Source organism: Primulina eburnea, chromosome 1 (genome assembly GCF_022965805.1).
Source record: "Primulina eburnea isolate SZY01 chromosome 1, ASM2296580v1, whole genome shotgun sequence".
Classification (NCBI taxonomy): Eukaryota; Viridiplantae; Streptophyta; class Magnoliopsida; order Lamiales; family Gesneriaceae; genus Primulina; species Primulina eburnea.
The window spans coordinates 5,343,592-5,370,999 of record NC_133101.1 but is presented as its reverse complement, the minus strand read 5'-3'; the positions used below and the strand labels follow the sequence as shown (position 1 = coordinate 5,370,999).

General features: G+C 33.3%; 2 protein-coding genes across 8 annotated transcripts in view; one reads left to right on the top strand and one right to left on the bottom strand.

The window, feature by feature from the left end:
• The first annotated feature begins 297 nt into the window (after positions 1-297).
• Positions 298-5,988, top strand: LOC140823784 (pumilio homolog 4). Its single transcript, XM_073185293.1, is given in 12 exon segments — positions 298-464; positions 466-570; positions 572-1,048; positions 2,328-3,042; positions 3,143-3,734; positions 3,812-3,953; positions 4,026-4,133; positions 4,322-4,534; positions 4,615-4,725; positions 5,322-5,516; positions 5,629-5,803; positions 5,918-5,988. Coding segments are annotated over 12 exon segments (2,958 nt in total). The 5' UTR covers positions 298-383; the 3' UTR covers positions 5,962-5,988.
• A 776-nt stretch (positions 5,989-6,764) lies between these two features.
• Positions 6,765-27,408, bottom strand: part of LOC140823739 (OVARIAN TUMOR DOMAIN-containing deubiquitinating enzyme 9-like) — a 66,663-nt gene continuing 46,019 nt past the window's right edge. For 4 of the 7 annotated variants that reach the window (XM_073185259.1, XM_073185229.1, XM_073185251.1 and 1 more), the window contains 10 exons: positions 10,864-11,312; positions 10,357-10,454; positions 9,762-9,835; positions 8,687-8,741; positions 8,007-8,081; positions 7,812-7,885; positions 7,682-7,730; positions 7,412-7,496; positions 7,174-7,230; positions 6,765-7,041 (listed from right to left, as the gene is read on the bottom strand). In XM_073185259.1, the coding sequence (XP_073041360.1) occupies positions 6,992-7,041; positions 7,174-7,230; positions 7,412-7,496; positions 7,682-7,730; positions 7,812-7,885; positions 8,007-8,081; positions 8,687-8,741; positions 9,762-9,835; positions 10,357-10,454; positions 10,864-11,221 (975 nt within the window). In that variant the 5' untranslated portion in view covers positions 11,222-11,312 and the 3' untranslated portion in view covers positions 6,765-6,991. Of the gene's footprint in view, positions 7,042-7,173; positions 7,231-7,411; positions 7,497-7,681; positions 7,731-7,811; positions 7,886-8,006; positions 8,082-8,686; positions 8,742-9,761; positions 9,836-10,356; positions 10,455-10,863; positions 11,313-12,569; positions 12,724-27,408 lie in introns of those variants that run through there. The other 3 variants (XM_073185243.1, XM_073185275.1, XM_073185267.1) reach the window with 3 other exon arrangements.

Sequence of the window (27,408 nt, the reverse complement as noted above, 5' to 3'; positions counted from 1 at the left end):
TCTTTTGTTTTCCTGTGCATGCATTGGTTGAATGATTGAGATTAATGCGAATTCAAAATGGTGTTTTTTTTCGTATTGATTGTGATATAGGTATCAGCGCTGATCAATCATGGCTTGTCTTGAGGGGATGGTTGTTATTTTCGAGTGCATGCTTATTTTTTTGGTTGATATGGTTATTATGTTCTTGCGTTGTTGTTGTTTGATTTAGTTTTGCATCTTTTTCATACAAGGATTTGTTGTATTTAATCCAGCATGAATTGGGTCTGAAATGAATCCCTTTTGCGGAATTTTTCAGGGTTTTTGTTAAGTACCATTTTGAATGGAAATGAGATTTTCTAAAATGTGAATGATTGTAGGGAAGAGTTTTAAGTGGTGGAATCAAGATGAGACACTCCAATTCGAAGGGAAATTTAGGGAGTGGTGGTAGCTTAGAGAAGGAACTTGAACTCTTGCTTCTGCAACAAGCAGCAACAGCAGAATCGTAGTTTAATTCTTGAGAGGGAGAGAGATTTGAATATAAATAGGAGTGGCAGCGCCCCTCCGACGGTGGAGGGTGCATTACGCATTGCCTGGGAATCTTTTTATGTATCCCAATGCTGTGCAATTTGATGGAAGTGGTAGTAGCAGTGACACCAGTGCTAGCCTGGACGTGCTTTCAGAAGAGCAAATTCGATCACATCCCTTGTATTTGGAATACTATTATTCGCATGAGAATCTTAATCCTAGACTTCCCCCTCCTTTGTTGTCGAAAGAGGATTGGCGGGTTGCTCAGAGGATCAGGGCAGCAGGGTTATGTTTGAGCGGCATTGGAGATTTGCAGAATAAAGATTTTGCGGATAATGGCGGCAACCTGTCATTGTTCTCAATGCCGCCTAACTTGCCTGTCAAAAAAATGGAAGACGAAACAATGGAGTTGAGGAAGACTGCTTTAAGAAATATTTCACGGAAAAATTCTGCCGAATTTCTCAACAAAAGTTCCACTGGTTTAATCGAGGGCTCGAGTTCTGGAATGGGAGCTAGAAGAAAGAGTTTTGCAGATATACTCCAGGTTCTGCTCTTCTCCTCTCTTATTTGTTGATGCAATCGCTCTATTGTTTTGCTGCATGCAGAATTGTGGGCATTATTTAAGTGTTCGTGTTCTGTTTTTGTTGTTAACTGTCACGATCAGGGCAGACCGATCAATGGAGTGAACATATTCTACTTGAACAAAATATTTTAATTTTTCATAATTTTTTCAACCAAAAGGTTTTACAGTATGTGCAAATTTTCTGAAATTCTAGATGCTAAGGAGCCAAATTATCCTATTGGGGAAAACGTGGCATATATGTAGCCGTAAGTTTGGAAACAATTTAACTTATTCCGTTAACACCAACCATAGCTTTGAAAATCGACGTATACTTGATCCTATAATTAGCAATATAACAAAAATGACGTGTTCGATTCCTTGAGATACAAAAGTTGATGCATTTAGTAGGAGAGAGATTGTAAGGCAACGATAATTACCCCTGGGATGATGGGAATTTAGTGTTTGGGCTATGTATGGTTAAAAGATCTGAGTTGCATCTCTACCATGAGCCATAATTTTTTGTAAAGTGGTAATCTCTTGATTGTACAGTTATTTTTCTACCAAAATATGTTATGTCAATCAACCCCACCTCTACCATGAGCCGTAACTTTTATTTTTAGTAATTAAATTGTGCTGTATTGGGTTGTGAAAGTACCTGACCAGATCAGGTCAGGGTTATTGCTAGTGCTCCGCTACAGAAGACAGGCATAAATTATGGTTTGTATGTCTGGTTAAGAACTGCTTGACAGCAACCTACACACAAATGACATCTTAGTGAAGGTCTAAGCAATTGACATTTGCTACCTGCGGAAGTGCCATACCTAATCATAAGAAGAATTGTTTCTGATCTTTCACTGTGCAGCTTTGAGGCGTAAAAGTGTGCTGTAATATCGAGGATGTAGTTGTCTGCATTGTTTTCTGCTATTGACGTATTAGTCACTACTTTGCTCCTTGCAGCCTAGAGATAAGATTTAATGAGTCTATTGGGGCTTCATGGTTGTGTAGAAGTCAATACAATACACAAATTATATGGTAAAAATTGATGAAGAAGTTGGACATGTTCTACACTTATATATTTTCGTGTTATTGTAAATATTTGAACATGGCAAGAAGTTTAGTATGCTACATCGGTGTTATTTTATATCTTATTATTGTCAGTTATCACTGCATTTTCCTTGTCCAAGATCACTGCCAATAAATGGTTGCACTTGCAAACAATTAATCACTTCTTCATAAAGAATATATGTATGACTTGTTTCAGGAAAAGGTTGGTCAGCCCTCGCCATCACATCTCGCTCGCCCTGCAAGCCACGACTCAGTTAGTGAAGCTTCTGATTTGACCAAAATTCCTAATACTAAAGCAGCAGAGACACGAAAAACAGAACAATCTTCTGAAGTAATGCTTCCTAAGAAAGCTTTTACAGACTTCTCTAGCAATCAGAATACGGATTCAGGCCTCCCTAGTTCCTTTGTATCTTCTGCTCATAATGGTGTTCACCAAGCTGGCATCAATTCAGTGACTTCGGGTGCCCATAATATTCCTTCATCCAGCATTTTTGAGCTGGCTGGCATTTCCGATTCTCTCTCTGGATTAAGCATGTCTAAAGGTAAACTTCACGCAGAAGATATTTTGAAGTCTTCTCCTCACATGGGAATGCCTCCTGGTTTCGTACAGAATCGGCAACAGCATAACATTGACAAGTCAATAGCAGAAATGTTGGTTAATAACGTCGGCTATGCTGAGTTAGCAAGAGATAATGAGCTAATTAGAGGCCTTAATATCCAAAAGGCACTTCTCAATGAGCGAGCAAGTTTTCCTAGAAGGTCATCTTCTACAAGTAATCTTCAGTCTCAACTGAATCCTGCGCCCTTTGCAATGCTGGATGATATAAATATCTTGCGTCAGTGTGGTAACTTTCCTGGTCTTGATGTGCCTAGTCATGGACATAGTGGATACTCAGCTAATCCAAAATATGGTATGATGATTAACGATGATCTTGTTCCAGTTTGTTCTTATTGCACTGGCTATCAATTTTGTTAATTTTTTTTGGTAACTTGATTTGAAATATTCTTTAGGTTCACTTTTGACTGGTGCTATTGAAGATCAACTGAAATTTTTAAGTAGCAACCAGACAGGTCTTCATTTTCCTGTTATGGATCCGCTATTAATTCAATATATGCAGAAAATATCCAATCAAGAAAAGAGTGTTCAGCATATTTCAGGAAATTCTTACCCAGGAAAGTACTATGCTGGTAGTCCCCATAGCCATGAGGATTTGCAATCTTTGGAGAAAGCTTATCTTGAGGCACTGCTTTTGCGACAGAAACATCAATATCAGTCGCCCTTTTTACAAATGCCTAGCAGTATTAATCAACTGTACAATGCGAGCCCTGCATTTGGACCAGGTGCTTCTTCATACCACGAAAATCAAGTGCTAAATTCGGCACATTCCCCAGTCACTTCTAGAAGTCCTACATTCCATGATGAGAAAAGTTCATCACATCCCTCAAAGTTGAAAAGTGTAAATGAAGAATCCACTGGTTTGCTGCATTCACAAACTGGAAGCAATATTAAAAGGAGGTCAGAATCACTATTAGATTTGGTCAAGAACAATAAGACCAAATCATTGGAACTTTCAGATGTATTCGGTCATGTTATTGAGTTCAGGTATGAATCATCAGCAACAGGTACATTGTTTTAGTTTACTTGGTCTCTGAGTTCTTTTTCCCCCTTGTATGATGCAGTATGGATCAGCACGGAAGTCGCTTCATTCAGCAGAAGCTAGAGACTGCCACTGTCAATGAGAAGATCAAGATATTCTCAGAGATTATTCCTCATGCTCATAACTTGATGACCGATGTCTTTGGGAATTATGTCATACAAAAAGTAATGTTTTTATACTTTTGTTATAAATGAAAACTGTTCCAATCACAAGACTGTTATTGTTTTGATGGGCAGTTCTTGGAGCATGGAACTGATAGTCAGCGAAAGGAGTTAGCCAGGCACCTGATTGGTCATGTTTTACCTCTCAGTCTACAGATGTATGGTTGCAGAGTTATACAGAAGGTCTACTTTTATGCTCTATTGCACCTTCTGAAGTTTTACTATTCCTTTCTGTATTAGCGATGATTCAATAATGAAAAATCTTCACTTCATGAAAAAAGCAAAGATTAGATAATAAAGTTCTTTCTTATTCTTTTTTCCTATTTGCATATGCCTTAATGGATTTCGTTAACATGTTAATCTGATAATAGGCCTTGGAAGTGGTTGATGTCGAGCAGCAGACTGAGATGGTAAAGGAGCTTGATGGTTCAGTGCTCAAATGTGTTCGTGATCAGAATGGTAATCATGTAATTCAGAAATGCATCGAGTGTATTCCTCAAGATCGAATTCAAAGTATAATATCATCATTGTTGGGGCAAGTTGTGAATTTATCCACACATGCTTATGGCTGTCGTGTCATTCAGGTTAGTATTTTAGATGGGTTTTTTGAATAAGACATTGGGTCCTATTTATTGACGAGTGCAATCATTTTTCTTGTCATTAGAGGGTCCTCGAGTATTGTGGTGACACAAAGAATCAACAGATCATCATGGATGAAATAATGAGCTCAGTTTGTAACCTAGCGCTGGACCAATATGGGAATTATGTCATTCAGGTATTTAACTGTATCTGACTGTCATAAGGATTATATCTATATAATGAGATGCCTACTACGCATTTACACTATGACTGATTTGGATGTTAGTGGTTATCGAATTTCAAACTTCTATCTTGCTCTTTGTCAAAAAAAACTTTGGTCATTGTTACATTGTGAGGGATCTGGTGAATCCCCCCTCTACCTTCCCCATCTCCTGAGAGTCTTTTTTCAAATAAGAAAATCTATAAATCAAGTGGATAAACATATTATTTCATCAGATTCTCAGTTGATGTTGCATTCAGTTGATCGGTCCACCATTATGGTAGTGCGTTTTAGGTAATATTACTAATGAGTAAACTAAAAACGTAAATGATCCATGTTCCCCCCCTGTTAAGGATCAACCCTTGATGACAACATATTTTGATCAGAATATTAGACTGGTTGTACATTTTCAGGATGGATGTCGAAAATTTCTTGTGCTTTTACATTTCATAAACTATGTACTATTGTTTATGTTGGAAATTTCTTCATATATCCATCTAGATGACAATAGTTATATATTCGTAAGACTTGTACAATCCGTCTTACTCAATATCCTTTTCTGTTTTGTTTAGCATGTTTTGCAGCATGGTAAACCACATGAGCGAGCAGAGATTATCCGAAAGCTTGCTGGACAAATTGTGAAGATGAGTCAACAAAAATATGCCTCCAATGTTATTGAAAAGTGCTTGACGTTTGGTGGTCCAGAAGAACGTAAACTCTTGGTGAATGAGATTCTTGGTACAACCGATGAAAATGAGCCATTACAGGTGTGTCGTGTCACCTTTTGTAGCTAGAAATATTGGTATAACAATTTGAAATTTCAGTTCAGGTTACAAAAAACAAACACTGAAAAGAAAGTGTTTAAATTGCAAATTTCAGGCTATGATGAAAGATCAATTTGGAAATTACGTCGTCCAAAGGGTACTGGAGACTTGTGATGATCAGAGCCGTGAATTGATCCTTTCTCGCATCAAGGTTCACCTGAATACACTCAAGAAATATACTTACGGCAAACACATTGTTTCCCTTGTCGAAAAGCTCGTTGCAACTGGAGGTACGTGTACGTTTACGAGAAGAATTTACTGTAAATGAAGGTTCTTTTTTTGTTGTTGTCAAACGGTTCTATTTCATAATCAAACAACTGATATTTTATGATATCATTTTACAGAGAAGCACATTGGGCAATCCTCATCTAATCCCTCTTCGAAATGATCCGATTTTAAGCTGACGAACGATGTTTATAGGCATTTATGGTTTGTATATGATGGAACTTTGTGTTGATATAGTTTTGCTGAATAAGGTAGGTTAGATCTTCTCGATTATTTTGTTTAGTCTGCTCATGATTACTTGAAAACTTGTCGAAATTCATGTTTTCCTTTTTTGTGTATATGGCTTATTAATTTTGTAAAGAACTGATCTGGGTATATAAGCTTGTGCACATTACACATTATAATAAACAGATGTTTTGATGTTCAGCCATATTTTCTTGAAATATCGCTTTGCAATTACTGACAGGAAAATATCAACGTTGTTCTGTTTCATCATTTTTCATAACCCATCCATTATTAAAATTCTATATATAACATTTTCTAGTTCAGCCTCTCAAAATATATTTGGGAAAAAATATTTTTCCGGAACATGAAAAGATATATCCAGATAAACTATTTTTGGGATTCAAAACATCCTCATAAATAGCATGAACATATCAATTTTCTCTGTTGAAAACCCGACCAGTTATTGTTCATTCGTTCTAAAATGGAAAGTTAACAAATAGTGAAGAACTTGTTCTTACTCAAATACTTGCATACCACGGCTTAAACCACTCCCAAATAGGTAAAAATATATAGGATCACAAAAAAATATCAACCACCATGTAGTAAGAAAAAAACACACATATATGTGCGTGTGCGCTCGCAACCTTGTTCTGGCCTATTTCTAAAAATTGAGTCTCAAATATTTTCACTATTTCATAAAGCCTTCAACTCTTAGAAAAACCGTGCTAATTAAGTTGTGTATTGCACTTGATTTCCATTCCCATATAAAAATATAATTGCTACTTTATGCATAAACAGCTGATAACAATGAAATCTGATATACAAATATAAAATTTAGTGTAAAAGCCGAGTAAAGAAGTAGTCAAAATTGATATGTACATGCCAAGCTCATATAATACGTAAACCAAAAAAAATCAATGGTTTGATATTTGTCAGAAAATGTGTAGATTTTCGAGTCACGCCTACATTCATGTCCACCACCACCGCTTCTTCTTCTTACTCTCGGCGACCGGAAATTCTACAAAAAAAGGAAAAGAAAAGAAAAAGAAATACATGACAAATACGATCATGTGGGATAAAATAGAAACAGTAGGAATTCCATTTGAATTCAGTAGTATACGAGCAAATTCCATTTGTTAAACATAAATACCTTCTGATGGATAAATTGAATTGTAGTGCACCTCAGCCCAGAAACTCAAGAATATAACTGCATTGGAACAAAAGTTGAATATGTGAACCATTTAACAGAACCAAAGTCAAGCTTCCAATTCTTATTTTGCAGTGAGCTACGGAATGAAATCATTTTAAATTGATTTTCAGATGCATCGCAAAAACCTTCATCCAAACACGCATAAAGAAAGGGATTAAAAATTAGCACAAAAACTTACTTCTATTTGACTTCTGCATTTGAGGAAGAATTTCAATATAACATGTGTCCTTGAATGATGTAAGAACAAAGATCTTGATTCCAAACTGCCATTAAAAGAAACCAACTATTTGATCTAAATAGAATCAACATTGAAAATCAATTGCAGTGACACGAAACGAGTCAAAACCATGATCAAAATATAATCTACTTTATATTACATCAATATGCAAACGGGTAAAAAAGGTACAAGAATAATAAGGTCAGAGACGAGGATCGAAAGAAATCATACAAAATCTGCAGCAGCCTGCAATGTCACATGATCACCCCATTCTCCATTTCTGCAATCATGCAAAATATATTTCAAGTATATGTAACCAACAGAGGAAAGGAAAATGACACAGCTTTATACAAAAACATACTTGCTCATTCTCCTCAAGTAGTCGTCATAGGACATCGGGACATAATTCTCATATAACTCAGGTTGCGACTTTAGCTGATGATTAGCACATACAAAAAGCAGAATATTACAAATGGTGTGCATGCATCACATAAGGAAAATTGAAATTTCTAAATTCAAGGATGAAAGCATATTGCATTGTCAAATCACAAGAAACCTGGTTAACTACTTGAGTTCTCACAGATTTGTGATGCAGTGGGGTCCTGTATATTTGATCTGCCAATGAACGAAACTGTAGACAGAACAAGGGGCTTGGTTGTGATGGATTGAATTAGATCAAAAATAACAACACAAAAATGTCTAATACCAAGAGCTACACACTATACGAATGCAGGAATATTGTTTCCACATAAATCTTCCGATCAATTTCAAGAAATGATGTATTTTCATGTAATTTTCATCGTTCACTCACAGGGAACTATTCACTGCTCACAGGAAATATTTGGAAACTTAATTTCTATTATTCGGGTAGTTTACATAATTGTGCATCATTCAAAAAGCTATTTTCCTTCATGATAGATATATAGCCAAGGAGGGTCATTGGACCTGTTCTTCGCTAGAACCTATCTACACTCACAGAACGAAACCCATAATTTTAGCCAAGTCACCCTCTTCATAATTCGAGTTTCTAATAAATGGGTAGGAGTCTGTCTAACCGTCAATATGGGGGTACGTAGTATAAAAATACTACTCTTTAAAAAGGTTGATCATTGCTTGGTGACATGGGCATACCACAAAAGTTTGAACGTAATTTTTTTTTACTAATATGCTGGGTGTATAATTCCATAAGTATGTAGTAAGTAGTTGAGAGTACAGAGATAGATATCCAGGACTCACCTGACAATTACCATCCCCTGAAATTTTTAGTTCGACCAAGTCATATAACTGCAATCTGAATCATAAAATGGCAAAACAGGAGTTTAAAAAAACCAATCAAAATGGACTGTCAAACAACAAAATTTGTCAAAGAAATCACCAGTCATCATACATCAGATTATACAAGTGTCAATGTGTCATGAATCTGATTTTGTGAACTTGTTTATGGACAACAACCCAGGAGTGAGTAGTACCCAAAGAAAAGATCATTCAGGTCAGTAGGCAATAAAAGTATGAAACCCTGAGCAGACCTACAAGAGAATACTTGATCTAGGTGTTCTATTCATTCCACAATCACATTTATTTATACAAGGGGAAATCTAATCTGAACCTCTAAAAAGGAAAAAAGTTGCAGTATAATCAATCAATTCCTTCAAATTTTCCTAATGAAAAGAAATACTTTATATATATTTACAATATCTTTTCATAATAAACTTAACAAACCCCTCAAGTATAGGAATATATATTCTTTAGTCCTAGCTTGTCTAAAAAAAGATTAAAAATTGGGCCATGGTAAAAAAATTTGTATGCGTTTATCTCCTGGTATGCAAGTCACAAAAAGTCTCGACATTTCCCTAAGCTGTGTTTTGCTACTATTTCGCACAGTCAACGCATAATAGAAATTGAAAAGGAAATTCGTATTCAACAAAATACTGCCTCATTTCCCTATTTTGTGCTTCCCTCATCTTTTTTTTCAAGAAATAAATTGTTTACTAGTGAAGGACCAGACTCAGTAATGAGCCAGCAGCACGGTTTCTGTCCGCTTCTTTTATGCATGGTTATTTGGTTTCCCCAAGAGAATAAACATACTTTGTTCAAACAGTACTTCAATCCAACTGTTCAGTTTGTGTTTTGCTCAAAATTATATAATAGTATTTATTGCCTCATTGGACTTTTAACCTTGAATTTTTTTCTTGTCCATAAAATTAGTAAATTGAGGTTGAAGCTCGAGAAAGCTTTCAGTTGACTGCAAACTCAAACCAAATAATCTAACGCTTGAAACGAGAATGCGAAGGACAGGAGAGAAAAAAAAGACCTATTCAGCAGCCTTTCATGATCTGACATGGCTTCGTCAGCAGATGGTATTTCTCCATTAATTTTAGGAATGTGCTGCGACAGATAAAAGTAAACCAATAAGTCAAAGACACTACTAATAACTACTAGTGACCTTTGATAAGCATTGCGTGCTTGTATAGTCCTTTTTATAATTAATAATAATAATTTGATTTATATTCAAATATAAATAATATCATGATTGTAAAAATTAATAACCCATCATAATGCAATTTGAATTTATTACATATTGCAATTTGATTTTATTATATTTAAATGATGATCATACCATAATTATGAAAGCTAGTGAGAGATTAAACTGTAATTTTGAAATAATGAATTAAAAAAAGGAAAAGAAACAAAAAAGACCATGGCACCAAGTATTTTGACTAGATAATACCCAAACTTAATAAATAGCAAGAGATGAGTTATTTGTTATACATTTGGTAATAAACTGATCCTAAAATACGTCACGTGGAAAAGAACCCGCCACTTTAGCTGCTTAACGAAGTTTTACAATGATAAAGGAAATTTTCTCATTAATTAAAGAGATATATATATATATATGGTAAACTCACAGGAATGGGAACCATCTGGTTCAGTCTTTTACCCAATTCACTGTCAAGAGCCGATTCATCTTCTATCTCTGGCAAGGCATCTTGATCGTTGTTCTCACCTGAAGGAACACATTTCTATTTTTATTTTCTTTTTTGTTTCTTTAGTAACATTAACAAGTAGACCATCTTGGATCATGTCTTTTCCAAGAAATCATAAATCGAAACACTGGAAGAAACAGAAAAAAGTACCCCTTATTTCAGTTATTGGATCGATTTTACCAACTAATTAATAATTATCATTTTACCTTCCAAATTTTATCCAAATTTCACCCTCTTTATAGGCTTCCTTCATTTCATATCCCTTCCTTTTATTTCACAATTAAAAACGACTTTAGAATAATATTCCCAAGCATACACTTGTTTCTATTTCTAATAAAAAATATTTTTAACTCAGACACATGGTTGAAAAAACAAAAGAACTGCTAAGTAAACATAAGAAAAAAAGGCATAAACATGGGTTTCTCATACCAGAATTCAAGAACCTGTTTGAATGGCCAAGCCAATCCCGAGAAAGAACAGATTCATTTTGATGTTCCTCCATAGCAGATGCGGATTCCGATGCTTCTGCAGTCGCAAGCCTTGATAATTCTTCCTGAAGAGCATGTGCGATTACTTCATCATTCTCCACAACTGAGTGTGTTGGGTAACAAAATCCTTCATCCACAACAGAGCTTGTCGGATAACTAAATCCTTCCTCCACAGTAACGGATCGAGACAAATCATTCTCATAGCAGGTAAGAGTTTCTGGAGAACCGTTATTTGAAAGAGAGCAAACATCTAAAAGGTGAAGGCCCCACCTAACAACATCGGGATCTAGCTCGCACATGGTTATCTTCCACTATCGGATTCAAAGAAAAAAACAAAATTATTTCTTGAAGATTTGTGACCGAAGATTTGTTACCTCGGCTAACTTCCTCCTGAAAATGTATGTATGCTGCTTTAGTTAGAAAAAGTCCTCTCATTCCACACAAACATAATTAAGTTTAATAAAAAGAATAACATTGAAACAGTCATTTTCTACTCAAGTAAGGTAAGCTAAATTGACTCGTACAGATAGAATACAACCAATGATCACAACATGATAAAGAAGTAATTTTATGGATTTAGGAAAAAGCAAAAGCCAGATGATAAATATGTTTGTATGATCTTGCTGTAGATGCTACAAATTATAATGGTATAAATCTCCTTTATCCCCTTTATCCATAACACAAAATAGATAAATTGCGAGTTAAATCAGTAAAAATTGTAATTAAACCGAAACCAAATCCACCCAGAGTTGTAACTAAAACTGTATCTAAGCGGTTCAGCTCGGATTTCATCAACCATCGGAAATCAGTGTAAAAACTGGAACCATTTGCAACAGAACCATCGTCAGGCCCATCCAAAGACACACAATTCGTTACATCAACCATCCTATCCTTAGTTTTCCCCCAACTGACTTGCAAAAAACAAAGAGTGACCACCAGTATGTAAGTTCACATTACACAATGAACTAAATCAAAATTTTAATTCTAATCAAAAGTGGACGTGAATAGCTAAACTAAAGCAAGAAACCTGATTTTCCTAGACAGGATCTCCAAATCATTATCTATCATTTCTTACAAAACAAAGTTTTTTAATAAACTGATTTATATCATAAACAAAGATTGACCAACCTATTTTTCGTAGAATTTCTAACCATAACAGGATTCTGGAACAAAACTTAAAAAGAAAATAGGAGAAAGCACATCAATCAAAATCTATCAACAACTTTGATTTTTTACTTCCTTCTTGTAAAAATCTAACCTAATACAAGCACACAATCAACCTATCTCCATTACTCACAAGCATAAAAATACACAAATAATTTTCAAATTCATAATAATCAAGTTCCAACGTCAAATTCCAAACTATACCACAAAATGTGCACAAAGCATATAATCAACAAATCAAAAGGTAAAAACGAAAAATTTCCTAGGAGCCAATGCATGAATCACATAATTCACGACAATAAAATGTTAATTCTACTTCCAAGCAAAAAAATAAAAAAACAGAAAACCCAGAAAAAAATTCGAACTTTCACCAGAGAGAACAAGAGATTCCTACATTATACCAACCCCAATCTCAACCCATTATACATCTTCCAAAAATAACCAATACCAAAACAATCTACAATATATTCTGTACATACGCACCTATTGCTTTGTCGATCCTTCAACTCAAGGCCGAAGAAACCAGAGACTATCGACCAAGAATAAAGGTTAAAAATTTATCCAATGAGACGAGAAGATAAGAATTGTTGGCAAACAGTTTTGAAGGGGAAAGCGAAACGGCAGACGGTAGGCCGCGTAAAAACCGGTTAAAAACGCCGTCAGTGGAGCCGTTGGCATGTGCAATCCTTACTTTTTAAGTAATTCCAATATTATTATTTATTGGTCTAAAAATATTATTCTTTATTTTAAAAAAAATTGTAATTTTGTTTTAGTCAATTTATAAATAATCTGTGCTTCAAATTTCAGTGTTAATCCGTTATTTATATATTTATTATTATTTTTTTAACATGATGTCGATACAACGCTAACATGATACTGATCTAACGCTCAAATGTACTATAACGTTCCATCAACACTATTGATTTATAATAATTATTCTAATTAATTTCTTTCTTTTTTTCGTATTTTTTTCTCATTTTTTAGATTTGATAAGTTTTTTTAATTCTGACGAGGATATTTACAGAGAAATTAAACTGGCGAACTATATTTTTTTATGCATATTTTTTAATATTTGATTTTAATAATGTTAATTTGAATAAGTTGTAATAAAATTTTCATGATGGCGAGAATGAAAAAAGAGGTCCAATTCAATTTTGATGGTATTTCTTTATAAAAGTGGAATGGTTAGTCAATAGAAAATGTCTTAAAGTGGGAAAGCTGATAAATATTAAACAAAAAAAGAATTATTTTTTTTATTTTTAAAAGTAATTCTTAAATAATTTTTTACACCCTTTTATTTATTTATTTATTTATTTTTTTCTCTCATCTACTTAATTCTACACATTTCTTTATCTTCCTCCCATAAAGTTCCTGTAAATTTGGTTTCTTTAAATAGAAAGTTGGTTTTTCATAATAATAAAATATTTGTTGTACGTGTTTGAATAGATTGAATATTTATAAAATCCCAGACGTGTCTTTAGTAGTGTAGTGACATAAATTACTCTCAATAAAAATGAGACGCGATATTCTATTATATACATACAGATGATATGTATGTACGCACTAGTTTATATATTAAATTCGAAACATTAATTCCTAGCATCATGGTTTCAATTAAAAGGTGTACGAGATAATAAGCATAGTCAAACAAGAGAATTTGGAAAATATACTCAAAGTGAGAACTTTGAATAATTCGCAACTTTTAGGTGGCTTAAATAATTACGCAGACCTCTTCGATCACAAATTATGATGTAGCCTTGACCACTTGGATCGACCGACCTTAGGAAAGTGACCTCCCAAGTGCAATGGAGGTCACAGTCTTAGGACATGGGTCCTTCTTGATCTTGCATGGAAATAAGAAAGAAATGGGTTGTCTTATATATATTTTTAATTTTAATTGATTAATTTTTTTATTATCATTATGTACAAGTGTAGGTGAAAGAATAATAAATTGACATTGAATTTATGGTTTAGAAGAACATGCAGTTGAAATCAGGTTTCAATGATTTCCTTTCCCTTAATTTTCACTTTCCGGGTTGAGGAATCTGCACACTTTAAGAGCAAAGAAGGTTTTCCAGCGTGTCCAATGCTCAAGTCTATCAAGTGTTTACACAAAGGAAAATGTAGTAGAGAGTATATGTTGAATGTCCGTGGCAAAATGTTAAGTGAAATATCTGCTTTATGATCAAGTGAACCTGCGTATTTATAGAGAGAAGTCAATGATGACATTGTTTTCAGTGTCTGGCCACTCTTCATGGCATGATGGCTGTCTATGCACCGCCCAATGAAACTATTACAACTGAAAACCTATGTTGCTTCTGGTCTCATCAAATTTGTGACACCCTGACCCGTAACAATAAAAATACGCAGCGGAAATAAATTTTTCTTTAAAATATGGAAGGAGTTTCAAAATACATTTCATAAAAATGTTTACAAAATAAAAATACATGATCATTTAAATGACATAACAAAATACAAATCATCATTCCTATGATCATGCCAAAATCTTCCTTCCAACGGTGTATGCATATGACCCCTATCCACAGTCAACGTCCCGGGCCTCCACTCTGATCTGCATCACATGAATAAACTGAAATGAGAATAAATCTCAGCAAGTGGAACTCTTACATAGCAATGACAATATACTCTGTAAAACATAGCTTTGAAATCATAAATACCATCAACTCTGAAACATAAACTCTGAACATGAATATCATAGCAATAGCATAGAAATGAGATGGTATTTCTCTTTTCTCTGGTTGGATTGATATCAATAGTATCTCTGCTCTGGTGCTAATATCCCTATCGATATAAACCGATAACTCTGAGGGATAAAAGCCTATGGTCGTTGATCAACTAATTGCATGCAATTCTCTGGCTATATATTTATCAATCCAATAGAAACATTTAAACTCTCTCTGGCTTTAACAATCACTTTGAAACTCTATCTTTTCTCTTGTATTCCCTTTGAACAATAATGAGACATAAAATGCCTCCAATATACATATCAATGAAATCAATACATAAACATGAATCAAATGAAGGGAATAACACATTAAAACCTTTGAAACACAATACATATAACATCATGTGAGCACAAGGGATGAAATTCCACTTACTACCCAATAGAACACCTCAAACTTAGCTCTTGGTTCACCACCTACAACAATAATCCATAAATAACACCAACATCAACTCAATATCCAAGATTACAAGCTAATTAATCCATAAATCCAACAAGAACAACAACCCAAGTCAACTCTTACCCAAAACCTTAAAAGAATCGCACCAAAAGCTTACCTAAGCTTCCTAGCACCAAGGAGAACGTCGATCTCAAGTCGAAAATCCAAACAAATCCAAGAATCAAAGGTAGGAAGCAAAAGAAATGGATGAAAACCCTTGCTAGAAGAGAGAAATCTCGAAATGAAGGGGAAAAGATAAGATAAGGTATGGCCAACAACTCCAAAAAGTAACTTAAAAACTCGCCCATACCTATACCGCGGGTGCGACAACACTAGGGCCGCGGGTGCGCTGAGCTCTCGGCACAACAAAATAAATCCATGCACGATGACCGCGGGTGCGGTGCTACAATTACCGCGGGTGCGGTCTCACCGCGGGTGCGGTGCTTACACTGCCGCGGGTGCGGTGACGCCACGGTCTTCCAAAACCAAAATGATGAATAGTACACCGCGGGGGCACTCCTCTAAGAGCGCGGGTGCACTCTTGCTACGGCAATGATAAAAAATCAACGCAATTAAAATCGATCCGAAACTCTGAAACGAACAACCAACAACTTCTAACACCTCAATAACAATAATAACCAATAATACTATGGCCCAAAACACAATTCTAAACATCTAATCACATAACCCAAATAACATACGAAACTTAAATCGTACCGTACACCGACCTCGGCTATTACAAAATTACCCCTACATTTGCTGAATTACATGTTAATAATTTCGAAGTATGATCCTCCATACTCGTGGGCCCATGATTGATGTCTGTTCCGAAGTTCTTGGACAGTTATCTCGAGCTAAGCTAAGAGCTCATGCTTGTTTGTGGTCAGCTTCTTTGGTTAAGCAAACCATAGATGACCTATAAAAGAGTACTTCATTTTCTTGAGCTAGTTCTTACATCGGCTTCCCTCATCATCTCGATCTATCCTCCTACCCGATTCCTAGGATGTCCCGGGCTCTTCCCGAGATAACACCACCACCATAGCGTAAAGAAATTCAATTCACTAATTTTCAATGTCGGAAAAAACAACATTTGGTTTATCTTGATTAATGAAACATAATTTAGAACAACTAAATAATTTTCACCCCAGCTCTAAAACTGCATTTAGCTGACAATCTTTTCGAATCCATGCAAATCCAAAAACATGAAATATGATATAATTTTATCACATAACTCTATAATATACAAATAATAGTCACTGAGAATTAATCCGAGGGCAACGACGAAGGAAACTAAGTGTAAAAATATAATTGATTTTATTTGTGTTCATACATTTTATTTTCCACCTTTTTCTAAAGTTCCAGGATTAACAAATCCCATCCTCCTTCGCCTACCAGACACAGTCATGCGTAACACATGGATTATCAAACCACTTAGGGCTATAGGCATCAAAAGCAGCATCTCTGTTTTTCCACCACACGTGACCAAAAAAAAAAAGAAAGAAAATCGAAAAGGGTTTCACACAGAAACCGAATTCCAATTCCTGACTTGTAGCCACTGTATGATTCTCAACATTGTCGTGTTTAGAAGCTCAGTGTGCCACCATAGGTTCGGAGTTGGGGGGAAGTCTGTTAACGACATGAATATGAACCTTTTGGAAATTTAATCATTTTTCTGATTTGGAGCTAACGTGGAACAATTGTTACCCCGACGAGCTCGAAATCATGGAATGACAGTAAACACGAGATATCATTATCATTTTATTGCAAAATGGATACAAATTTTCCATGGTAACAAAGAAAACTGAAAGATATAACATATTTCATTCATGTTCATATATTATTAGTTTGTGTTATGTTCCAAGGTCGTCTGAATTTTCCGGATAAATAAATCCCGTCCGGCTTTGCTTCATAAAGGCAGTCAGGCCCGACACATGGATTAGCAAGCCACTTACCGTTGTAGGCCTCAAATGCAGAGTCTTTATTTTTCCACCATATGTGACAAAAAAACAAAGTCGAAAAGGGTATCGCACAGAAACTGAATTCGAATTGTTGATCTACCGCCAGCGTATGGTTTCCAAATTCAGTGTCCTTAGAAGCACAATGTACCACCATAAATTCCGCAGGAGGAAGCCGGTTAAAAACGTGAACATGAACCTTTGGGTAAAGAAAACAATCACGGGGATCTTGATCTGCATGGAGCAAAGTCGGGAAAAGAACGAATAACAAGAAGGTGTATTTTATCATATTGCTAGAGTAAATATATTTTTCTATGTGATAAGTTGTAGCTAGTTTTTTGGCCATATATATAGGTGAACTCTGTGCTTTCCATAGGAAAAAAAACAAAAGATAAAAAGTATTGGATAAAAACCAAATTTTAATAAATTACAAGTTTACAATCTAAAAAGTTCAATTTACCGTACGAACATCTTTCGTCAAGTATAGTATGATAGATGACGAAAAATCATATATCGAACCTTTTTTGACTACTTCATGTGTTAAAAATTATATAATCATAAGTGCTTTTTGTTAAAAGGATTATGATTTAATTATGAATTATTTTGACAATTTTATAAAGAAATCAAGCACTTAAATGCTCGATTGATAAAATTCAATAATTCATTATCCCTTTTAGAAGAACGTCAAAAAAAAAATATCAAAATCTTCAACTAGATTCACATGATGATAAATCATCGAGCCATTTTTAGGTTCTTTTACCACTTTACTATCACAATTTTTTATTATTATTTTTTCATTACTCTCTAATTAATGGGAATTAAGATGGGATATTGGCAATATTTACTCCCAAAATTCTAATACCAGCAGTGCTTGTCTCGATAATCAGGCATGGGAACTTCAATTATTTTTTGCCTTCACTAAAGCTCGATAAGTCCTACTATCGCGAAAAAGAGACATTTTTTTTCGGTATGCTGCTGTCACGCCTCGGGACGGGGGTGGGTTGACACCGGACGTTGCTCTCAAATATTCATTCAAAAACAACAAGCCTCAGAAGTACAGAATTTCAGAAACCCGTCTTTTATTCATAATAATCATTGTCTGTTACAACTCAATGACACATGTTTTACAGCGGAAATATAAAACCATAAAATTAAATTGTCTGAACAGATGCAGCGGAAAATAAAACATAAATCAGAACTAAGAACAACGATCTTCATCACCAGCCCCAAAACTGACGTTGCTCCTCTTTTTCTATCAACTCTTCCTCGTTCTTATCTGAGATGGGTTTGGTGGGTGAGTGATATGATTGTCACTCAGTAAGCAGGGGCGGGAATAACTCCCAGTTTTCGAAATCGTTTTCAACAGAAACACAAATACAATAATATACAGAGAACTCTTGTTTTCAGAACAGTAATCAGAATTCAGAAATTACAGAACGGAATTCAGAATTAGTAAGCACTGAGCACGTTAGTGAATTTCATGGCTAAACTGATATCAGTCCCCTATATGTTCTCTCCTCTAAGGGGTGAGGCCAGAATCAGAATCAGAATCAGAATTCAGAAATGTTCAGAATATATATTCCTACCATTAGTTCACTAGGGAGTTTCAGTGCTTCAAAATCAGAAATCAAACATACAGAAACTGAACTTTAAAACAGAATTAACAAACGGAGTTCAAGATATTTACATATAAGCCCACTTACCGTAATTTGCTAAAAGTATTTCGGTTGAAATCTGAAGTCTGCTTGTTCTTGCTACTGGTTTCTGCTGCTCGAAAATCAGCACTCTCTTAGCTCAAATATTTCAAGTGACAACTCAAGATTTTGGTAAACCAATTCAGGTGTTTGAGGGTGATATTTATAGGCAATGTTTCTGACTGTTAGACTCCCAATTAATGGCCTTAATCTGCCATTAACAGCCTTATTCCATGTTAATGCTTCAGTTACAAGTCTAAGCTGAATCAGTAACTGTCTGCTGGAATCTTGCGCTGCTGAATTCTTCTGCTGCTGGATTCTATATGTTGGAATTCTGTCTGCTGGAATTGTGTCTGCTGGAAAAATATCGTCTTCTGAATTATTGACTGCTGCTGGAATTGTTAGCTTCTACTGAAATTTTCCATTGCTACTGAATAATGCTAGCTGCTGGAAATTTCAGGTTCTCACAGCTGCTCTCCGAACAAGGGGCAAAAAAACTGAAGTGTGCTGTGGTGATGTGGCTAGGGTCTCGCACTTATATCATAGCACTTCCATACAAGGCCGTACAAATGATCCAACTAGTTGAGATTTTTTATTTGATGGATTTTTCCAGTTGTTATAAGTAGAATATGAGATTTAGGTTTCTCAAGTCATTTTGTTGCAATCATGTTCTTTTATTGAAAACAGTTTCTTTTTGTATGTACAAAAATTAGGTATAACTCTCATTCATTGTTTAATTTTAAGAAATATAACTTTAAAGAAAAGTCAATTTTAATGAGAAGGATAAGGAAATAAGATGGCTTTGAATAAATTAAGAGTCGTTTTGTACGTGCATTTGGGGTCATTATAGTTAATGATAATGATCAAAGTTCGAGTGATTATATGTTCTTGGTTTATATGTCTTTATTTTTCTTCGTCGTCCTTTTATCTTGGAAAAATTAAAATTTTTGGTCAATAATTTTCGTTTTTTTTAAAAAAATTGGTCATATTAACGGTGAATTTGCATGTTTAGTATTATAACTTGCATTTTTTATTTTTGGTCCTGTTTTGAGCAAAATTGCATTTTTATTCGTGTGATTTGCCATTATTTATTTATTTATTTATTTTTTTCATTTTTTGTATTATATGTGAGTCCATCGTGACCTTATCCAAATGCCACATAGTACTCTAAAAAAGTCATATATCTATACGAGTTTCCTTTCAAAAATTCATGGCAGCATCTCACGCCCGCACTCGGCCGCTACATAAGAGATTTCCAACCGATAACATGGACTCGGATAAATAAAAGACACAAAGAATGAAGGGAAATATAATTTCCATATTAAGTTGATTTCCCACTAATATTATCGTTTCTTTGTTGATATGATATTTAATATTTAATTATGGTTTTGTCTTTCTAGATAATTATGTTAAGATTTTATTTTGATATAATATCTTCCTTAAATTTAATTTCCTATTGATAGATTATTTGGAATATTGAGTTTTACCTTTCTAGATCTAGATATAATATTTATGATAAAGAGATAATTATACAAATATACTCTAGATATGATATCAATGTTTAAATAGAGTTTATTTCTAATTAAACTCTTGCGTTCCTTATGAAATAGGTTTTTCCTTGTGGAGATAAAAGTCTACATCTATACATAAGAGATCAAGGACATCATTGAAGCTCTATTCCCTAGGCTTCTTCGTCTTGATATCATATATGCACATCGCACATTGTGAGCTTTAGAGAAAAGATCATAAACGTTGCTGCCGCTTTGGAGATTGTCGTCGGACGTGTTGCCATCGAATGTTGGAAACATCTGCAGACAACATCCGTGACGAAGTTGGCTGAAGAGTGTTTCTGTGTTCCCAGTTTTTGGCACACATTTCTTTTGCTTTCTTATTCACGTTTTAATATTGTTGGTTGTTTTTAGAAATCATTTATTTTCTCAAAGAGTTGAGGAACTTGATTTTCGTGAACATCACTAGCGATAGATTTTTGTAAACGTTTTGGTATTCTAGTGATTAAGTTTTGTCCCGAGGCATCACACAAGTATTTATACTTGTGCATATTCAATCTTGTCCATCGCATTTATTTTAAGTAAATTTGAGTTACAAACTTTAATTTTCCGCTGCATGTTGTCCGGATGTTGTAACATCTGGCACAACATTTAATTTTGATAAAACACGAATTTGCATCTTATACTGATTTGGTTATACTAGATATATTTTATTATCTGTCGAACAACACAATATCTAACAGTGAAAATTACAAGTTTTAGGACTAAATAAAAATGCAAATTCAATTGCAAAAAATATAAATCACATAACCGAAAATATAATTTTCTCTTTTATTTTCGGTAATAAAACTTAGATGATTAATGTAAAGATAAGCGCATGAACATATATGGTCGATCATGGCTTCTACTAGTCGTATGCTGCATACAATGACTTTATGTCAACTCCCCATATGCCTATAAAACTATAATTTATTTTATTTTAAATAATAAAAATAATAAGAAGGAAATGTTTGTATGAATTATTATATAAATTTTTAGTGTATTTTTCTTACGATACCTTTAATATTCAATATTTGCTGTTAGAATAGTCTTAAATTGACATTGATTTTCTTGTGTAGAAAAATGTGATTTAAATCAGGTTTCACCGATTTCCTCTCCCTGTTCACTTTTGTGAATCCAAACACTGTAAAGAAACTTAATCGACTTTTCTATATGAGGAAAAAAATAAATTAAACTTGGTTTAATTTCTCTTATATTTTGTGTGACGGATCTCTTATTTGGGTAATCTATGAAAAAATATTATTTTTTATACTAAAAATATTACATTTCATTGTGAATATCGGTATGATTGACCCGTCTCACAGATAAAGATTCGTGAGACCGTCTCACAAGAGACATAATCTTGAAAAATAATTTGATAATTCCTAACTTGCCAAGTGAATTCGAAAAATGTTACGAACTCAACGGCTTCGTAAAAACATTGGCTGGTTGTTGTGACGTGGGAATATGAGTCATTTCGATTATTCCTTCTTGAACCTTTTTTCTCCCAATCAATTTCTATGTGTTTTGTTCGTTGTATAAAACTGGATTTGAAACAATATGTAATGCCGCTTGATTGTCACAATAAAATCGGTTGGATTTGAGTGTTGAATGACCAAATTTTGGAGGATATATTTTAACCAAGAAATTTCACAAGAAGTTGCAGCCATGATTGAGATTCCACTTCTACACTAGATTGTGATACCGTACATTGTTTCTTAGTTTCCATGAAACCAAAGAGTTTCCAAGAAAAATGCAATACTGGTCAGTGTAACACCTTTTTCTAAAGTTTCCGGATTAATAAAATCCCATCCTCCTTCGCCTCATGAACACAGTCATGTGTAACACATGGATTATCAAAACCACTTAGGCATCGTTTGGTTCGTGTGATAGTATAAGTAAATGATATATAATAAGAGTGATTATATTATCAAACCACATGAATGACCGTAAACACGAGATATCATATCATTTTATTGCAAAATGGATACAAATTTTCCATGGTAACGAAGAAAACTAAAAGATATAACAGATTTCATTCATGTTCATATATTATTAATTTGTGTTACGTTCCAAGGTCGTCTGAATTTTCCAGATAAATAAACCCCGTCCGGCTTTGCCTCATAAAGGCAGTTAGGGCCACCACATGGATCATCAACCCACTTAGCGCTGTAGGCCTGAAATCCAGAGTCTTTATTTTGCCACCATATGTGACAAAAAAACAAAGTCGAAAAGGGTATCGAACAGAAACTGAATTCGAATTGTTGATCTACCGCCAGCGTATGATTTCCAAATTCAGTGTCCTTAGAAGCACAGTGTACCACCATAAATTCGGCGGGAGGAAGCCGGTTAAAAACGTGAACATGAACCTTTGGGTAAAGAAAACAATCACGGGGATCTTGATCTGCACGGATCAAAGTCGGGAAAAGAACGAATAACAAGAAGGTGTATTTTATCATATTGCTAGAGAAAATATATTTTTCTATGTGATAAGTTGTAGCTAGTTTTGTGGCCATATATATAGGTGAACTCTATGCTTTCCATAGAGGAAAAAACAAAAAGTTATTGGATAAAAACAAAATTTTAATAAATTACAAGTTTACAATCTAAAAAAGTCAATTTACGGTACAAACATCTTTCGTCAGGTATAGTATGATAGATGATGATAAGTCATATATCTGAACCTTTTTTGACTACTTCATGTGTTAAAAATTATATACCAAGTGTTTTTTGTTAAAAGGATTATGCTTTAATTATGAATTATTTTGATAATTTTAAAAAGAAATGAAGTACTTAAATGCTCGAAAGATAAAATTCAGTAATTCATTATCCCTTTGAGAAAAACGTCAACAAAAGAGATAAAAATCTTCAAGATTCACATGATGATAAATCATCGAGCCATTTTTAGGTTCTTTTACCACTCACAAATTTTTATTTTTTCCATTACTCTCTAATTAATGGGAATTAAGTGGGGATATTGGCAATATTGACTCCCCATATTCTAAAACCAGCAGTGCTTGTCTCTATGATCAGGCATTGGAACTTCAATTCCTTTCTGCCTTCACTAAAGATTGATATGTCCTACTATTGCGAAAAAAGACATTTTTTCGGTATACTTCTCTCCGAGCAAGGGGCAAAAGAACGAAGTGTACTGTAGTGATGTGACTAGGGTCTCGCACTTATATCATAGCACTTCCATGCAAGGCAGTAAAATGATCCAATTAGTTGAGGTTTTTTACATCACAAAGAATATATCGATGTTAAGAGCATCGATGCATAATCGAATTTTTGAGACACCGTTTATTAGTCCTTCTGAGAGATCATTCATGTAGTTATATATCAACATGGAAACATATTTATTTTATTTTAAACCAGATAGATTTTTCCAGTTGTTATAAGTAGAATATGTTTTAGGATTTCGCAAGTGATTTTGTTGCAATCATGTTCTTTTATTGAAAACAGTTTTTTTTGTATGTACAAAAATAAGGTATAACTCTAATTCATAGTTTAATTTTAAGAAATTTAACTTTAAAAAAAATTAAATTTTATTGAGTAGAAGGATAGGTAAATAAGATGGATTTGAATAAATTAATAATCGTTTTGTACGTGCATTTGGGTCAAGTTATAGTTAATTATAATTATCAAATTTCGAGTAAAATTATACATTCTTGGTTTATATATATTTATTTTTCTTCTTGTGGTAATATGCTAGTCTTTTTATCTTGGAAATATTAAATTATTGGTCAGTAATTTTCATTTTTTTTAAAAATTTTCGGTCATATTAACGGTGAATTTGCATGTTTAGTATTATAATTTGCATTTTTTTTGGTCCTGTTAAAAGAAAAATTGCATTTTTAGTCATGTGATTTGCCATTATTTTTTTTTTCATTTTTTGTTTTTGTGACCTTACCCAGATGCCACATAATACTCTAAAAAAATCATGACATCTATGTAAGTTTCCTTCCAAAAATTCATGACAGCATCCGCACGCCCACACGCGACCACTACATAAGAGATTTCCAACCGACAACATGAACTCAAATAAAAAAGGACAAAAAGTGAAAATTACAAATTGTAGGACTAAATAAAAATGCAAATTCAATTGAAAAATATATAAATTACATAACCAAAAATATAATTTTCTCTTTTATTTTCAGTAATAAAACTTAGATGATTAATATAAAGATAAGCGCATGACCATATATGGTAGATCATGGCTTCTACTAGTTGTATGCTGCGTACAATGACTTTATGTCAACTCCCAATATGCCTATAAAAGTATAATTTATTTGATTTTAAATAATAAAAAAATAAGAAGGAAATGTTTGTATGACTTATTATATTATTTTTTAGTGTATTTTTCTTATGATACCTTTAATATTCAATTTTTTCTTTCAGAAGTCTTAAATTGACATTGATTTTCTTGTGTAGAAAAATGTGATTGAAACCAGGTTTCACCAATTTCCTTTCCCTTTTACTTTTGTGAATCCAAACACTGTAAAGAAACTTAATCGACTTTTCTATATGAGGAAAAATATAAATTAATTAAACTTGGTTTAGTTTCTCTTATATGACAAAAATTATTTGAGATAATTGCCCTGATCGATCACATCAATCTTTTTGAATCAAAGAACACAAAAATGGCATGCATATGATTATATTGCAAAACTTATATATGTGATTTATTAATAAATATAGTAAGAAATGGTGACAAAGAAAGTTAAAATATCAAACATATTTTATAGTTCATATTAATACTTGTTTGTTCTCCATGTAAGAAATATGACACATATTAAAAGAGGCGTGTACAAATTGATATTGGCGACGGTCAAGAAAATTTAGATGCGTACACGATTCTTCTTTTGACATTCATGCTCCCGAATTTTCTCGTTGATGGTATGAGAAACACCTATAAATAGAGGTGATTGAGGTTCCTAAACATACAATCTCATACAGAATAATACACCATCTATAGAGAGATTTGAGTGTTTAGAAGGCTTCCATCGGAGGAAAATCAGAATACTTAAAGATGATTCAATGGCTGGAGGTAACGCTCGATTTAGCTTCCGCATATTTGTTTATCATGTTTATATACGTGCAGAACATGAGTTTTAGATAAAATCTCTAACATTTGGTATCAGAGCCGTGATACATCTGCCTTGAAAATTTGTTTGCTGAAATTTGCGTAAAGAACTTGAAATTTAAAGATCGGATCACACAATAATATAAAGAAACTTACCTTAGAATTGTGTTCTCGATCGGAGTTTGAAGTTCTTCCTTGAAATCTTAAAAAATTGGAGATTTTGTTTTCTGAAATTTTCGGAGAAGATGAACAAATGATATATGAAAAGAAATTGCCGAAGGTTGAAGACGAATTATGTATAAAATCATGCATATGAATTCAATTATCGTGCATGTGGAATTATTGCATGCGGAGCCCACACTATTTAATTTTACAATTCATTTGTTAAACCAATTCATGTACGCATAAATCAATGTTAGTAAAGTAATCTGGTGGGTATATTGAATATGAAATTGTCGGAATGATTAAATTTTTTTAAAATTAATTAATTAATTATTGCGGGACCCATAATTAATTAATGTGGGACCCACAATTTGACAATTATTTGGTATCAAAAAGTGTCGTAAAGGTTTTTATTATTATTATTTTTAAATAAAAATAATAAAATAAGAAATAAATAAATAATGATTAATGTGTTATTAAATTATATGTATAATTCGATATACATATAAAATTTTGTTAAATAATTTGTACACATTAAAATAATTTCAAATTCGACGTAATTTCTAATACATGTTTAGAAATTATTTTTGCATGTTAGATATAATGTCAAATATTATAGATAAGTGTTTGATATGTACATGCAAATTTAATATTATGTTTGCATTTATTCTTGAAATTTAAAATGCAAATAATATTGAAAAATAATTGGTACATAAATATTCGCATTATGTTCATATTAAATTATATTAAGTTGTTTAAAATGAACATATCAAGTAAGATGTAAATATAATATTATAAAATATTTCAGATGTTCACAAATGAACAAATAATCTTCACTTTATCACTACTCTGATAGAGAAAAAATGATGAGGAGTATACATTTTCACGTAAATGTGATCATCACTTTATCACTACTCTGATTGAAGAGAAAAACTAATGAGGAACATATTTGTTCATATTAAGTAAAAATGTGAATATAAAGTTATTTAATGAAAAATTTGGGTTATAAAGATTCACATAAATTTGGATAATTAAGTTGAATAATAATTATAAGATGACGTTAGAAAACATGATCTGAGGGAGTTCTTCATAAATCGGTTTAAATTGCCTTGACTAGCCACTGGTCTCCCCGAGGAATGTTGCTCTGACTAGGAGTTAGGTATTTAAAGGGCCTTAGTACTACCTATCTTTCCTGGGAGCACTTTTGGAAAGTGTTGATTGCGTTACTAAATATTATTATATAAAGATTTAAGTAAAGACAAATTTTTTGTCTAGTGATCCATTTTTAAATAATTAAGTTTTAGCCACAATACCCTTAATTATGAGAAATTATACATTAAGTCAGGTTTAGATCACATTAAGGGTATTTATTAAGTATAAAAATAAATAAATAAATAAAATTGTCCAGTGATCCATATAATTTTTTTTAAAATAATTAAATTTTAGTCACAACACTCTTAATTATGAGAAATTATACATTAAGTCGGTTAAGGATCACATAAAGGACATTTATAAAATCAAAAATTATGTCTAGTGAATCGTCTAATTTTAAATAATTAAGGTTTGGCCACAGCACCCTTAATTATGCAAAATTATACATTAAGTGGGCTGAGGATCACATGAAAGACATTTATTAAGAGCATAAATATTTAAAAAAAAATTGATTTAATGTGAGGCCCATTTACTCTAACGACAATTA